Source organism: Schistocerca americana, chromosome 6 (genome assembly GCF_021461395.2).
Source record: "Schistocerca americana isolate TAMUIC-IGC-003095 chromosome 6, iqSchAmer2.1, whole genome shotgun sequence".
NCBI lineage: Eukaryota > Metazoa > Arthropoda > Insecta > Orthoptera > Acrididae > Schistocerca > Schistocerca americana.
The window spans coordinates 461,738,052-461,751,462 of record NC_060124.1 but is presented as its reverse complement, the minus strand read 5'-3'; the positions used below and the strand labels follow the sequence as shown (position 1 = coordinate 461,751,462).

The following is a 13,411-nucleotide window of genomic DNA, read 5'->3' as shown; positions in this document are numbered from 1 at the left end:
TCACTGTATTTTAACCCTGCCACCCTCGGAATTTGAAAGAAAGTATTCCAATCAACATTGTCAAAAGCTTTCTCCAAGTCCACAAATGTTAGAAACGTAGGTTTGCATTTTCTTAACTTTTCTTCTTAGATACGTCGTACGGCTAGTATTGCCTCTCGTGTTCAACATTGCTAAGGAATCCAAACTGATCATCCTCAAGGTTGGATTCTATCAGTTTTTCCATTCGTCTGTAAAGAATCAAAGTTAATATGTTGCAGCCGTGATTTATTAATCTGATAGTTCGGTAATTTTCACTCCTGCCACCACCTTCCTCCTTTGGGATTGAAATTATTATATTCTTCTTGAATTCTGAGGGTATTTCGCCGGCTCATACATCTCGCTCACCAGACGGAAGGGTTTTGTCAGCGCTGGCTCTCCCAAGGCTATCAGTAGTACAAATGGAATGTTGTCTACTCCCGGGCTCTTGTTTTGACTTACCTCTTTCAGTGGTACATCAAATACTTCATGTAGTATTATATGCCTATTTCATCTTCATATACGTCCTCAAGTACATCGCCATTGCATATACCATCTACATATCCCTACCACGTTTCTGGTTTCCTTTCTTTACTTAGAACTGCTTTCCCATCTGAACTCTTGATTTTCATGCAGGTGGGTCTCTTTTTTCCAAACGTCTTTTTAATTTTCCTGTATGCAGTATCTGTGTTATGCTTAGTAATATATCCCTCTACAACTTTAGATTTGACCTCTAGCTTGCCTTGCTTAGCAATTTTGCACTTTCTGTCGAGGTAATTTTTCTGTCGTTTGTATTCGTTTGCACCTGCTTCATTTACTGCATTTTCAATTTCTCCTTTCATCAACGAAATTCAATATCTCTTCTGTTACTCAAGGATGTCTACTGACCTTCCTCTTTTTACTGCTTGATCCTCTACTAGCCAACCGCAGTGGCCAGTTGCAGGTTAGAAACCTGCTTCGGGTATGAAGGTGTGTGATGTCCTTAGAGTAGTTAAGTTGCAGTAGGTCTACGTTCTAGGGGACTGATGACCTCAGATGTTAAGTCCCATAGTGCTCAGGGCCGTTTGAACCATTTTTGATCCTCTACTACCTTCACTCTTCCATTTCCCAAAGCTACCCATTCTTCTCCGACTGTATTTCTTTTCCTGTACTTGTCAATCGTTCCCTAATGCCCCCTCTGAAAGCCCCAACAAGCTCTGGTTATCCAGGTCTCATATCCACAATTTCCTACCTTTTTACAGTTTTTCAGTTTCAATATCCAATTCATAACCATAAATTGTGGTCAGCGTCCACATCTGCCCCTGGAAATGTCTTAAAATTTAAAACGTTGTTCGTATATGAATGTCTTACATTATACGATCTATCTGAAAGATTCCAGTGTCTCCATGTCACTTCCATGTATACGAACTTCTGTCATGATTCTTAAACCAAGTGTTAGCTATGACTGAGATACGCTCTGTGCAAAATTCTGCCAGGCGGCCTCCTCTTTCATTCCCCACCCTACCTCCACATTCACGTACTACTTTTCCATCTCATCCTTAGTCTAATATCGAATTCCAGCCCCCATTACTATTAAATAGTCATGGGAGTCACAAGAAGAGCCAACTTTGTGCGTCATGATTTATGAACGTAAGTTTATTTTATTAATTTGGCAGTCCACAGCTGCAATACATTTAATGAAGATGGAGATAGCTTTATCATCAGCAGCTGTCAGCAGTTTTACTAAATTACCTCGTCTTCGGCCAAAAAGTGAACATAATCCTGGCACTTCATTTATAGCATTTCTTTCTCTGCAATTATGTCTCATATATACAGACCCTTAAGGCTTGTTATTATACATATAACTGGAGACATAACTTAGAAAGACTCTGACAGTAGTTGTTGGGAAAGCCGTATCAATATGTATCCTTCAAACCTAATAAGTACTACATGCATCACTAACATAATGTACTGGACTGTGTCCTTATTCCTTAACGTCTCCAAGAACTGGATATACTGATGCAAATACTATCTTAAACAAATATTATTTATTTTCCTGTTTTTGTCTTGTTTTTGCTTGTTTTTCCTTGTTTTTATTTGTTTTTGGTTGGTTTTGGTTGTTTTTGCTTGCTTTTGGTTGTTTTTGTTTTTTTGTTGTTTTTGCTTGTTTTAACTCGTTTGTTTGGCATTTTTGTTTTGCTTGTTTCTCTGGCTTGTTTGTCTGGCTCGTTTATGTCTGGCTCGTTTTTGTCTGGCTAGTTTTGGCCTGACTAGTTTTGGTCTGGCTAGTTTTTGTAGGGCTAGATTTGGCCTGGCTAGATTTGGCCTGGCTAGTTTTGGCCTGGCTAGTTTTGGTCTGGCTAGTTTTCGTAGGGCTAGTTTTGGTCTGGCTAGTTTTGGTCTGGCTAGTTTTGGTCTCGCTAGTTTTGGTCTGGCTAGTTTTGGTCTGGCTAGTTTTGGTCTGGCTAGTTTTGGTCTGGCTAGTTTTGGTCTGTGTAGTTTTCGTCTGGCTAGTTTTGGCCTGGCTAGTTTTGGCCTGGCTAGTTTTGGTCTGGCTAGTTTTGGTCTCGCTAGTTTTGGTCTGGCTAGTTTTGGTCTGGCTAGTTTTGGTCTGGCTAGTTTTGGTCTTTGTAGTTTTTGTCTGGCTCGTTTTTGTCTGGCTAGTTTTGGCCTGGCTAGTTTTGGTCTGGCTAGTTTTGGTCTGGCTAGTTTTGGTCTGGCTAGTTTTGGTCTTTGTAGTTTTTGTCTGGCTCGTTTTTGTCTGGCTAGTTTTGGCCTGGCTAGTTTTTGTCTGGCTAGTTTTGGTCTGGCTAGTTTTGGTCTGTGTAGTTTTCGTCTGGTTCGTTTTTGTCTGGCTAGTTTTGGCCTGGCTAGTTTTGGCCTGGCTAGTTTTGGTCTGGCTAGTTTTGGTCTGGCTAGTTTTGGTCTGGCTAGTTTTGGTCTGGCTAGTTTTGGTCTGTGTAGTTTTCGTCTGGCTAGTTTTGGCCTGGCTAGTTTTGGCCTGGCTAGTTTTGGTCTGGCTAGTTTTGGTCTGGCTAGTTTTGGTCTGGCTAGTTTTGGTCTGGCTAGTTTTGGTCTCGCTAGTTTTGGTCTCTCTAGTTTTGGTCTGGCTAGTTTCGGTCTGGCTAGTTTTGGTCTGGCTAGTTTTGGTCTGGCTAGTTTTGGCCTGGCTAGTTTTGGTCTGGCTAGTTTTGGTCTGGCTAGTTTTGGTCTGGCTAGTTTTGGTCTTTGTAGTTTTCGTCTGGTTCGTTTTTGTCTGGGTAGTTTTGGCCTGGCTAGTTTTTGTCTGGCTAGTTTTGGTCTGGCTAGTTTTGGTCTGTGTAGTTTTCGTGTGGCTCGTTTTTGTCTGGCTAGTTTTGGCCTGGCTAGTTTTGGCCTGGCTAGTTTTGGCCTGGCTAGTTTTGTCCTGGCTAGTTTTGGCCTGGCTAGTTTTGGTCTGGCTAGTTTTGGTCTGGCTAGTTTTGGTCTGGCTAGTTTTGGTCTCGCTAGTTTTGGTCTGGCTAGTTTTGGCCTGGCTGGTTTTGGCCTGGCTAGTTTTGGCCTGGCTAGTTTTGGTCTGGCTAGTTTTGGTCTGGCTAGTTTTGGTCTGGCTAGTTTTGGTCTGGCTAGTTTTGGTCTCGCTGGTTTTGGTCTGGCTAGTTTGGTCTGGCTAGTTTTGGTCTGGCTAGTTTTGGTCTGGCTAGTTTTGGTCTGTGTAGTTTTCGTCTGGCTAGTTTTGGCCTGGCTAGTTTTGGCCTGGCTAGTTTTGGCCTGGATAGTTTTGGTCTGGCTAGTTTTGGTCTCGCTAGTTTTGGTCTGGCTAGTTTTGGTCTCGCTAGTTTTGGTCTGGCTAGTTTTGGTCTCGCTAGTTTTGGTCTCGCTAGTTTTGGTCTGGCTAGTTTTGGTGTGTGTAGTTTTGGTCTGTGTAGTTTTCGTCTGGCTAGTTTTGGTCTGGCTAGTTTTGGTCTGGCTAGTTTTGGTCTGGCTAGTTTTGGTCTGGCTAGCTTTGGTCTTTGTAGTTTTCGTCTGGCTAGTTTTCGTCTGGCTGGTTTTCGTCTGGCTGGTTTTCGTCTGGCTGGTTTTCATCTGCGTAGTTTTCGTCTGCGTAGTTTTCGTCTGCGTAGTTTTCGTCTGGCTAGTTTTCGTCTTGGCTACTTTTCGTCTGGCTACTTTTCGTCTGGCTAGTTTTCGTCTGGCTAGTTTTCGTCTGGCTAGTTTTCGTCTGGCTAGTTTTCGTCTGGCTAGTTTTCGTCTGGCTAGTTTTTGTCTGGCCCGTTTTTGTCTGTCTCGTTTTTGTCTGGCTCGTTTTTGTCTGCCTCGCTTTATTTTGGCTCGCTTTTTTGGCTCTCTTATTTTGGCTCTTTTTTGGCTCTTTTTTTGACTCTTTTTTTGCTCTTTTTTGGCTCGTTGTTTTTGGCGCGTTTTTTTGTCTTGTTTGTATGTCACCATTTTTGGTAGAAACCAAGAAAAATATGAGGACAATTCATGCAGTATAGTAGTAGTGTAACTGACTTTCCAGTAAATACTTCTTTAAAAGTGAATACCATTACTGAATATGAGAATTATGTTTAACACATACTCCTGTATGGTTTGCAAACCACTGCTATTTTCTACAATAAAACATTCCTCAGAATGTACTTAATATTTGGTTTATTGCCAAAAATTTCATAATAAACTTTTTAGATTGTTCACTTGTACTTTAGTAAACTGGGCCCAACATAACAGGCTGTGATGTGGCGTTATCTCCGAAATGTGACTGCTGAGAATTTCTCTCGATGTGTGCCAATATGAAGTTCAGGACACCTACACCTCACTTCATGTCGCCAAATAATTCAAACATCTTGAAACTGCCGACCCGCCACCGATCTCACCCTGGGTTCTGCGTCCTTCAAGAATTTCAAGATCAATGGGATGAAGCTTGATTTCAAGCTTCGAGTGTTCACCGATTTGTGAACCTACGAAAGAAGACAAACAGTATTGTAGTAATGATATAATTTCATAAACGTGTTATTTAGTACTAACAAATTAAATTGTTGGAATATAATATTAAAAGTATTTTCTTGCAGCAGCTACATTGTTAATTTGTTTCTTAATGCAGAAACTACGCCAGCGCCACAGCTATTCCCACTCGCAATCGCAATTCTTAGTTGTCATCTACATTCAGAGATCGGTACTACGTAACATTAACAGCACAGATTTGTAACAGTGAGGAGTTTTTTGGTCTCTCAAAAAACAGACTGATTTGTAAGAGTGTTTCCTTACTCCTCTCATGCCCCTTAGTCAGCCTGTATAATATGTTGTGTAAGGTGGCACTTCTAGTGTAAGTGCTGCATCCTACAGCAAAGAATTGAAGAGTCAATAATTTATTTTGTTAATTGTAATGTCGAAATACTGTCTCCGGGCACCCGAAAATGATTGGCATCAGAATATCGAAATACAGAACTTCCATTCAACCGTCACAGCTTAACATTTCTATGAAGGCCTTCCTGAGCTGAATTTGAATGTTTGTAATTTTACAATGTGGTAACGAGTGTCTTAGTGATACAAAACTAGGAATTGTATAGGTTATAGGTACGTATCCAACGCTAATAAAACAAATGTTTGACATACTTACATCATTAATGCTGCTGGCAATCAAGAACCGAACTTGCCAATACGGATCCTCCACATATTTATAGAACGCTGGAAGAAGGTGCCAGTATACATCATCGGATAGTTTCTTAGATTTAAACAAGGCGATTAAAAGCTTTGTCGCTTCCAAGCGAAGCCCAATCTGTAACAATTGACTTAGGTTGTAGAAATTGATTTACTGTGTGTGTTAGTTAAAGAAAGTATGTGGATAAAAAATATCGTTATGTACCTTATCTTCCAGAAACGTCTCCAAAATAGGCACAAGGTGGGAAGCATAGAATGTGACATCAGCTTCTTCAGCTATATCAGTTAACATAGACAGTGTCATTCTTCGCATTAGCAAATCCTCATCAAGACACAGGCGATGATATATTTCACCTAGGTGTTCTGGAAAAGAAAGAAACCTGAAAAGAACTTGATTTTTATATAATAGTTGGCTACAGAGGTGTAATTAGATTAAAAACTTCTGTTCGTCAAATTTGGTTAATTACCTCTTACTGTGGGAGTAACACGTCCATAAATGGTGTACAGATCCCTGCATGCCAATAGCCGGGACGTACTCCTTTCTTCTGCCACTAAATTTTCTATATTCGCGACAGCGTCCTCATAGATCTGCGCTGTCACGTCACTGCCGTCACTGATCGTTGATTTGTGCTCATATACTTCTCCAAGAGTACACTCATACCAAGTGGGTGCCTGGAAAAAAAATGGTCATTAAGAAAAACGAACACTGAAAAACAGATAATTTATCAACATCTATATAGAAGTGTGATAACCCAGATAAACTCTAGATCATCGAAAAATTGCTAACTGTCATTGACAACACAAACCGGCTTGGCCATTAGAACACAAAAACTCAGTTCCGAGTTTTGTGACAAGTATGCGTGTGCCTAGATTGCAGAGACCTAGTGCTAATTTTTGTTTTGATAAGCAGTAACGTGTAATACAACCTGTCATAATGTGTCCAAAAAGGTTCGAAAATTAATCTGTTAATCTTTATTGCAGCAAATCTTACAAATTTCTAGACAGACGATTCAGATGCCTCTGATATTTCTATGGATTGTCTGCTAAAATGACTGAGCGGTGTCAGATAGTTCAAATGAAACGCAGTGAAGGCCTTTATCATCGTGTATGCCCTGCATACGACAATTTTACTGGAAGATCATCCTGCCGTTTGTTTAGAGCTCTAAGATGTGCGCGTACGTGGAGAGTGCACACAGCTGCACATTTGGCCTATTCAAGTATGAGAGTGTAATACGAGAGTTATTACTAGCAAATATTTACTTCGAGACTTAATTCTTGATCCTAGTATAGATATACGAGTTAGGGAGATATGACTTTGCACTGTATAGCAAACATGAACTTGATGTATATAATTAATCACATTTACCGCAGTATGACTGTTGTTGCGCAAGCGTTGCGACATACCTCTTCAGGTAGCGAGGCACCGCACCAATGCGACATCGCGATGTTCATGCCCGGGTCGCAGATCATCTCGTCATCGTCATCCTCATAGAAGGGCTGCCTACGCCTGAGGAACACCCAGAGGCAGAATCCTCCATTCTTGCACAGCAAACTGCGCAACATACTCCGAAACATCTGTGAAATCAGAGGTATGTATCACAAGCTGGGTAATGGCGTAAATCATTGAATTGTCCTATTATGCTGCAGAATACTTTGCCTCATATCATTTCTAAGCAGGCGAGATGAGTGGCAAAAACTCTGAGAAATAACTAGAGAGAGCGACATTGTTTGCCTCTTAGAAATCAGCAATAGAAAACATCATGATGCAGGTCAGAGGACTGTCATAACTGAATGATGATTCCGATTGTTAATTTGCATACCAAGAAGTTGTGCGGATCGTAGAGAAACCGTGCCTCTCTTCCTCTAGAATTTTTCTATCTTTGTGCTAGAATATGTGCTATCTAGAAAAAATTGGGGTTGTATATTTTAATTTGATGTCATTGTCACCTGTAGCGGACGTAAGATTTAAGATGCTTCAATTGATTCTGTTATTTCCGTCAACGGCATCCGTACATGTTGTAAGAAAAATTATATGTGTTTCTTTTGTTCGATGGCATTACGCATGGAGGGCAGGTACTTAGAACATTGTTCTGACGTTTGGACAAATTTTTAGTCATCAGAGTTTGGTGCAAAGATTTCAAGACACCCTTCAACTAAAATGAGCGTAATTAAACGAGCGTAACGGAAATCCAGACTCTCTGGTAACGGTACCTAATGGCGAATACGTGCAATCATACCGTTTACATCTAAAATTCAGCGAAACTGGAATTATTAAACACAGGTCTCGAATATAAAATTATTGTCTGTGACTGTGTCTGAAATTTCCCAAACTGAATGATGGCTCCTAATCACCTCCCTGATGCCTGCGAGCTTTGTATACTAAACAAGGACGACCACCTGTTATAAAATGTCGCAAAAGTAAAGTATACCTTTTTTTTTTTACATTTATTGCATTTTTCAGCCTTGGCTCACTCAAATTAAATAAATAGCGCTCTCGTCAAATCGTCATCAGATGACTTCTTCAATAAGACGTGAGATGGGAATAGTGAATATCGATGAAGTATTCTCAAAATAAAAGTAACTTCTATATAAAGGTACTTGAACCTGAATGCGACGCGTAGTCAGTCGTCGGAAATGGACCGTTCCTGAGTGACGTACCGAACTGCGTATATACGTGGATGGATGTGAACCTGAGTTCGTAAATTAGTTTACTATTACTTGAACAGACTTAAAACAGATCTCCCTAAAGAATATTTGTTACTGGAAACCAGTTATGACGCTACCTGAGCGACCTGAGACTGAAAAATTCAATAAATTTTGTCCACGGTGGTGTAACATTTTGTTCCCTAACACAATTCACATCGAGTGGTTAACATAATTTTCTGTTTCATTTAAGATGAGGAATGGGTTTCCCTGTGTAAATAGTTCAGAAACTAATTTACAGAAGTTTGTATCGACAAAGTCTTTATGTTTGATATTGTTGAAAAAGATTACATTTGTTGACTTCCGTCTACTGTACAATCATGTGTACTCTTGCTTGTTAATTGCATTGTATGTCAAACTCTGTCTGTAGATTTCAACAGCCTGTAACACGGTTCTAGGGTTCGATTATTCATTTCACTGCCTCCAATATACACTATATGATAAACGGAGTCAGCTGACATTAATATCCACTGCACTATTTTGTTTCTGAAATCGATTTGGGTTTACTGCGCTCTTCTTGAGATAACTGAAAGATCTGAAAATCATGGTCCACTCGCTCACTGTGGAGTCATGTGACAGTCATGCCATGATTAAAACAAGCTTTAGAGGTGTTGTGTTACTATTTCTACTCGGAAGGGACACAGAAAATTTGTATTAATATGAACAGACTAACATCTCATCTCATTTCGAAATTGGAAATGTATGAGTATTGGGCATCCATAACCATACAAAGACTTGGAGTCCTTTGTGAAAACAAGTTATGTTCGTCAGTAAGCGAACTAGTTATCGAGAATATTGAATCGGCGTAATATACTGAAACGCTGAAGTAATTTAAATAAGAATTGTTTCCCCTTTGACAACACCTTTGGGTATTCTTTTTCTATCAAAAATTATGAAGTTGCCATAAAAACGCAGCAGTGCCAGTTATGTCAGTTTATTCCTTTTTATTAGTTTCCTCGGAGCAATGAAAAAAATCTGAAGAACTGTTTTGGAAAAGTGGTGGTATGGCAGCATGGCTCCGACACAGGGTTTGATACTGCATCACTTACGTTAATGCACTAAAATACAGTTATCACTTTATCGCTAACTTATTGTAATTATTTCATTAATTCAAAATGCGATATGAATGTTCACAGAGGTGAAGTGTGTCTAATATGATAGATGGCTTAAGTACGTTTTAATGTGCGTAAAACTCTACGACGTGATGATGAAAGAAAACTAAGTAACGTATCTATCTGACAAATGTAATAAGGGAGATTATTAAGTAAGAGAATGTAATGGTTTGAGCAATGTTTATATAGTTACATCCCTTAGAGGAGCCAACCTGTTACGTAGTAAAGCAGCTACAGCCTCAGAATGATATTTTAAACATGTTTATCAAAAAAGAATGTCACACAACCTCGATAACTGACTCTACTGTCGCAAAGCATGACGACAAATTTTTGTCACAGTTCGGTACAGAACTGAAAATGATTCTGATACAGAATCGTAATTAATATGTTGTACGACAGAAACACTCACGATGGCATAAGAGCTGGTGTCGGGATTAGCTTCGTCAAGTTGACACATCAGTATATTTACGTTTCTTAGTTTGCAGCTGAAATTATGGTATCTGATATCACTTGCAGTAAATTCCAAATGTGTCGCGAGTCTCAACATGCAACATGAATGCTTGGATCGCCACAACTTGCTCTAACATCACAGATAACTAAGACTGTGGTATTTTAAGTGATAGGTAATTAATTCTTAAGGTTTCACACATTCGTATAGGCATGCATTGTTGGTTTCTACAACTAACTCACAAGAAAAGAGTAATTTATCTACGTTCGATATGGAACTGAGCTTTCAGTACTGCGTGTCTTGCTTCACGCAATTCGGCCTCGAACATTTTCTTATCGCTCGGTTTTACATCTCAGGTCTATCAGTGAAAATATGTATACACAGCCTGAGCAGTCAATGAAACGAGAGGTATCTGATGCTTACCTCACACCAGAAGAGTCGTAACAGGTAAGACAAGAAAAACTTGGCTACGAGAAAACCGCTTTCTTCCTTATACAGCCATGGACTTATTCTAGGCAACGTCACACGTCGCTTTCTACGAATTCCTATTGTTGGTGTCTTCGCCCGTCGAATCAATTTAGGAGTAGAGAAACGGTCTTCTTAAGTCACATATTAGAGGCAACGCTTGGTTCAATCATAAAGGCATTTTCCGCCACTTTCGTATTTGCAAAGTAGTATTGCTCCTGTTTACTGCCATTATCATGAATGTATTGCGTCTGATCATGGTAGTAGTTGAGGCAGACTTGCGAGGAGTCGCCATCAGTATCAAAGTAAGTGGCTTGATCTTACATTTTTGTATTCTTTCGTGTACTATCCGCACTAGCTGCATATTTTCGTTTAGAATTTACGAAGCTAATACGATCGAGAAAATAAATGAAATTACATTTCGTTCAAAGATAACTGAGGTATTTTATGGACGTCAGTTGAAGACGTAATATTGTTGTCTGGGATTGCCTTAAGAGACGCTCGTACCACATCTTACTTGGTGCTATCAGTCGTACTTCATATGACACAATAATGGTTCAAATGGTTCTGAGCACTATGGGACTTAACATCTGAGGTCATTAGTCCTCTAGACTTGGAACTACTTAAACCTAACTAACCTAAGGACATCACACACATCCATGGCCGAGGCAGGATTCGAAACTGCGTCCGTAGCAGCAACGCGGTTCCGGACTGAAGCGCCTAGAACCTCTCAGCCACATCTTCCGGCTTCGTATGACAACTCGTCTAGAAGAGGTCCAACCAGAACCCATCCATCCTCTCGGAAGCGATCGCTAGTGAACTGGACCGCTCCTAATCCTTCCGGAATGCTCGGCACATGGAATCATGTGCCCAAGTCACGTCACTCGTTTTGGGTTTTAACGCATCCTTTCTGCGCATACCTGGTTCTCATGACATTGTCAGATACGTAGGGTTCTTACAGTTTCAGATTCTCCTCCAGCGTTGCGTATTTTGCATATTACGGCGACCACGGTTCTCAGGAACTGACGTATGTCATAAATGTGTCAGTAACAGTTGACAGGTGAATGTTAACATGTCTCGTTAATGTGATTAGTTTCTTCAGTTTTTATAATTATTTTAGAGATTTCGTTGATGTTCTTTGGAGATACATTTTATGTTTATCTCATAGCTCTGAAGAAATAAGGGTTTTTAGTTCTGAGTGGTAACGTCATCATTCATTCTTTACGTTCATGTAATGAAGGTAAATCTATAAAGAAAGGTGAAGTATGTGCTTAACTACGTCATATGAAGGTTTAATCGCAACAACCAGCCTTGATGCCATTGTCCATTCCATTCGTTGATTCCATGAAGCTATCTGACGTAAAAGTTGTAATCGATTCCTTTGTGGGGAAGCAACTGATGAACACAACAGACAGCGGAAGAATTCAAAGACTACCACCACCTGGACTAAATGTATTACTGGTCTCTCCGAAAGATCGATCATCTGCTAATGACAATTTCTGCGTGTTGACTCTACTGACCCATAATCAACACGCCATTTTGCCGATAGAGGCTGAGAGTTCTTCTTTTCGGGAACAATAGATACAAAGTGGTTGCACTCCAAATTAACTCAGTGGGATCAACGGAAATGTTAAGGAAAATCCTTCGCGATGCAGTATCATAGTGGAAAGAACTGCGAGAATACGAACAAGAAAGAAAATTAGATTCGAAAGATGAGGCGTAGTTCAAAGAAATATTGAAATTAAGGTGTTTACGTTATTGGAAACAAGATTAGAAACATAATTGCGAGTAATGTATGACCACCAAAGAAAAAATCATTCAGTACAAAATATTCATATTTATACACCACATTCTGAATAGTACAGAAGAATTCTGAAGATTGGATGGGTAGATCACATAACTAATGAGGAGGTATTGAATAGAATTGGGGAGAAAAGGAGCTTGTGGCACAACTTGACTAGAAGAAGGGATCGGTTGGTAGGACATGTTCTGAGGCATCAAGGGAATACCAGTTTAGTATTGGAGGGCAGCGTGGAGGGTAAAAATCGTAGATGGAGACCAAGAGATGAATACACTAAACAGATTCAGAAGGATGTAGGTTGCAGTAGATACTGGGAGATGAAGAAGCTTGCACATGATAGAGTAACATGGAGAGCTGCATCAAACCAGTCTCAGGACTGAAGACCACAACAACAACAACATTCTGAATAGCATATACACGTTCGGAAGTGTGTCAGAAGTATTTACCAAGTGTATTCTTATATCGTGGTGGATGCACCTTAAATTGCACTGGGCTCATACTTAAAAATACTGCACGGTTCCCTCTTCTGCAACTTGTCAACAGTCCTACGAGATAAAGATTGCGCATGAGATCTGTGCACAGGCGTTATATTGGATGATTCAGTTCCCACTCGTTCCACCACCAAAGACTGTTGCAAATTATGTTTTTGTTTTGCAACTTTCTTCAGTTTTCCGAAGATCTTTCGTTGCCATAGAGAATCCCATTGTTTTCTAACGGAGAGCTAAATTATTTAGGAGCTACATACTGACCTCTGGCAGTTAGAAATTATTCGATTCATTGAAATACTACAATAGATGTTACATTCTTCAGCCGTTCGTCGAGTCACATATATTTGAATCTCTTCAAGTAGTGGAGAACTGGATCATAAAAATTAACTCATCAATTTAAAATAATTTGTGTTTCGTTATGTGTCAGAGAAAACTATCTCCAAATAATTATTTGGATGCTGTTTGGTATTTAAGCCATCGTACTTTTCCATTTGGAATGTCGGCCTCTTCGAATGATACCTTACAGAATTTGAAGGAAATATATTACTGTGGCGCATTCTGCGCGGGAGCCATGTATTTGAGGCTTACAGTAAGGATATTGTTATTAATACAGGAAAAAAAAATTGTTGAATCCTACTCGCAAAGTAAAAACAAAACTTTGTATCCTTAATGTGAAATGCATTACATTCGAAGTCGGAAACGTATTTTTGAAGCACATACGTAATCATAAAAAATTAGGGCTGCTTATTGTAAGCAAGTTCAGTTC

The 13,411-nt window shown here is 39.8% G+C and overlaps 1 protein-coding gene across 1 annotated transcript; it reads right to left on the bottom strand.

The window, feature by feature from the left end:
• Positions 1-2,163: 2,163 nt before the first annotated feature.
• On the bottom strand, positions 2,164-4,059 carry LOC124620209 (adhesive plaque matrix protein-like). Its single transcript, XM_047146877.1, has one exon. It carries the CDS (start codon positions 4,057-4,059, stop codon positions 2,164-2,166), a length of 1,896 nt encoding a protein of 631 aa, XP_047002833.1.
• Positions 4,060-13,411: the final 9,352 nt, after the last annotated feature.

Bases quoted from the DNA above. Each gene is read 5' to 3' on its own strand.
- LOC124620209 (XM_047146877.1), bottom strand. From the start codon at position 4,059: ATGAAAACCAGCCAGACGAAAACCAGCCAGACGAAAACCAGCCAGACG.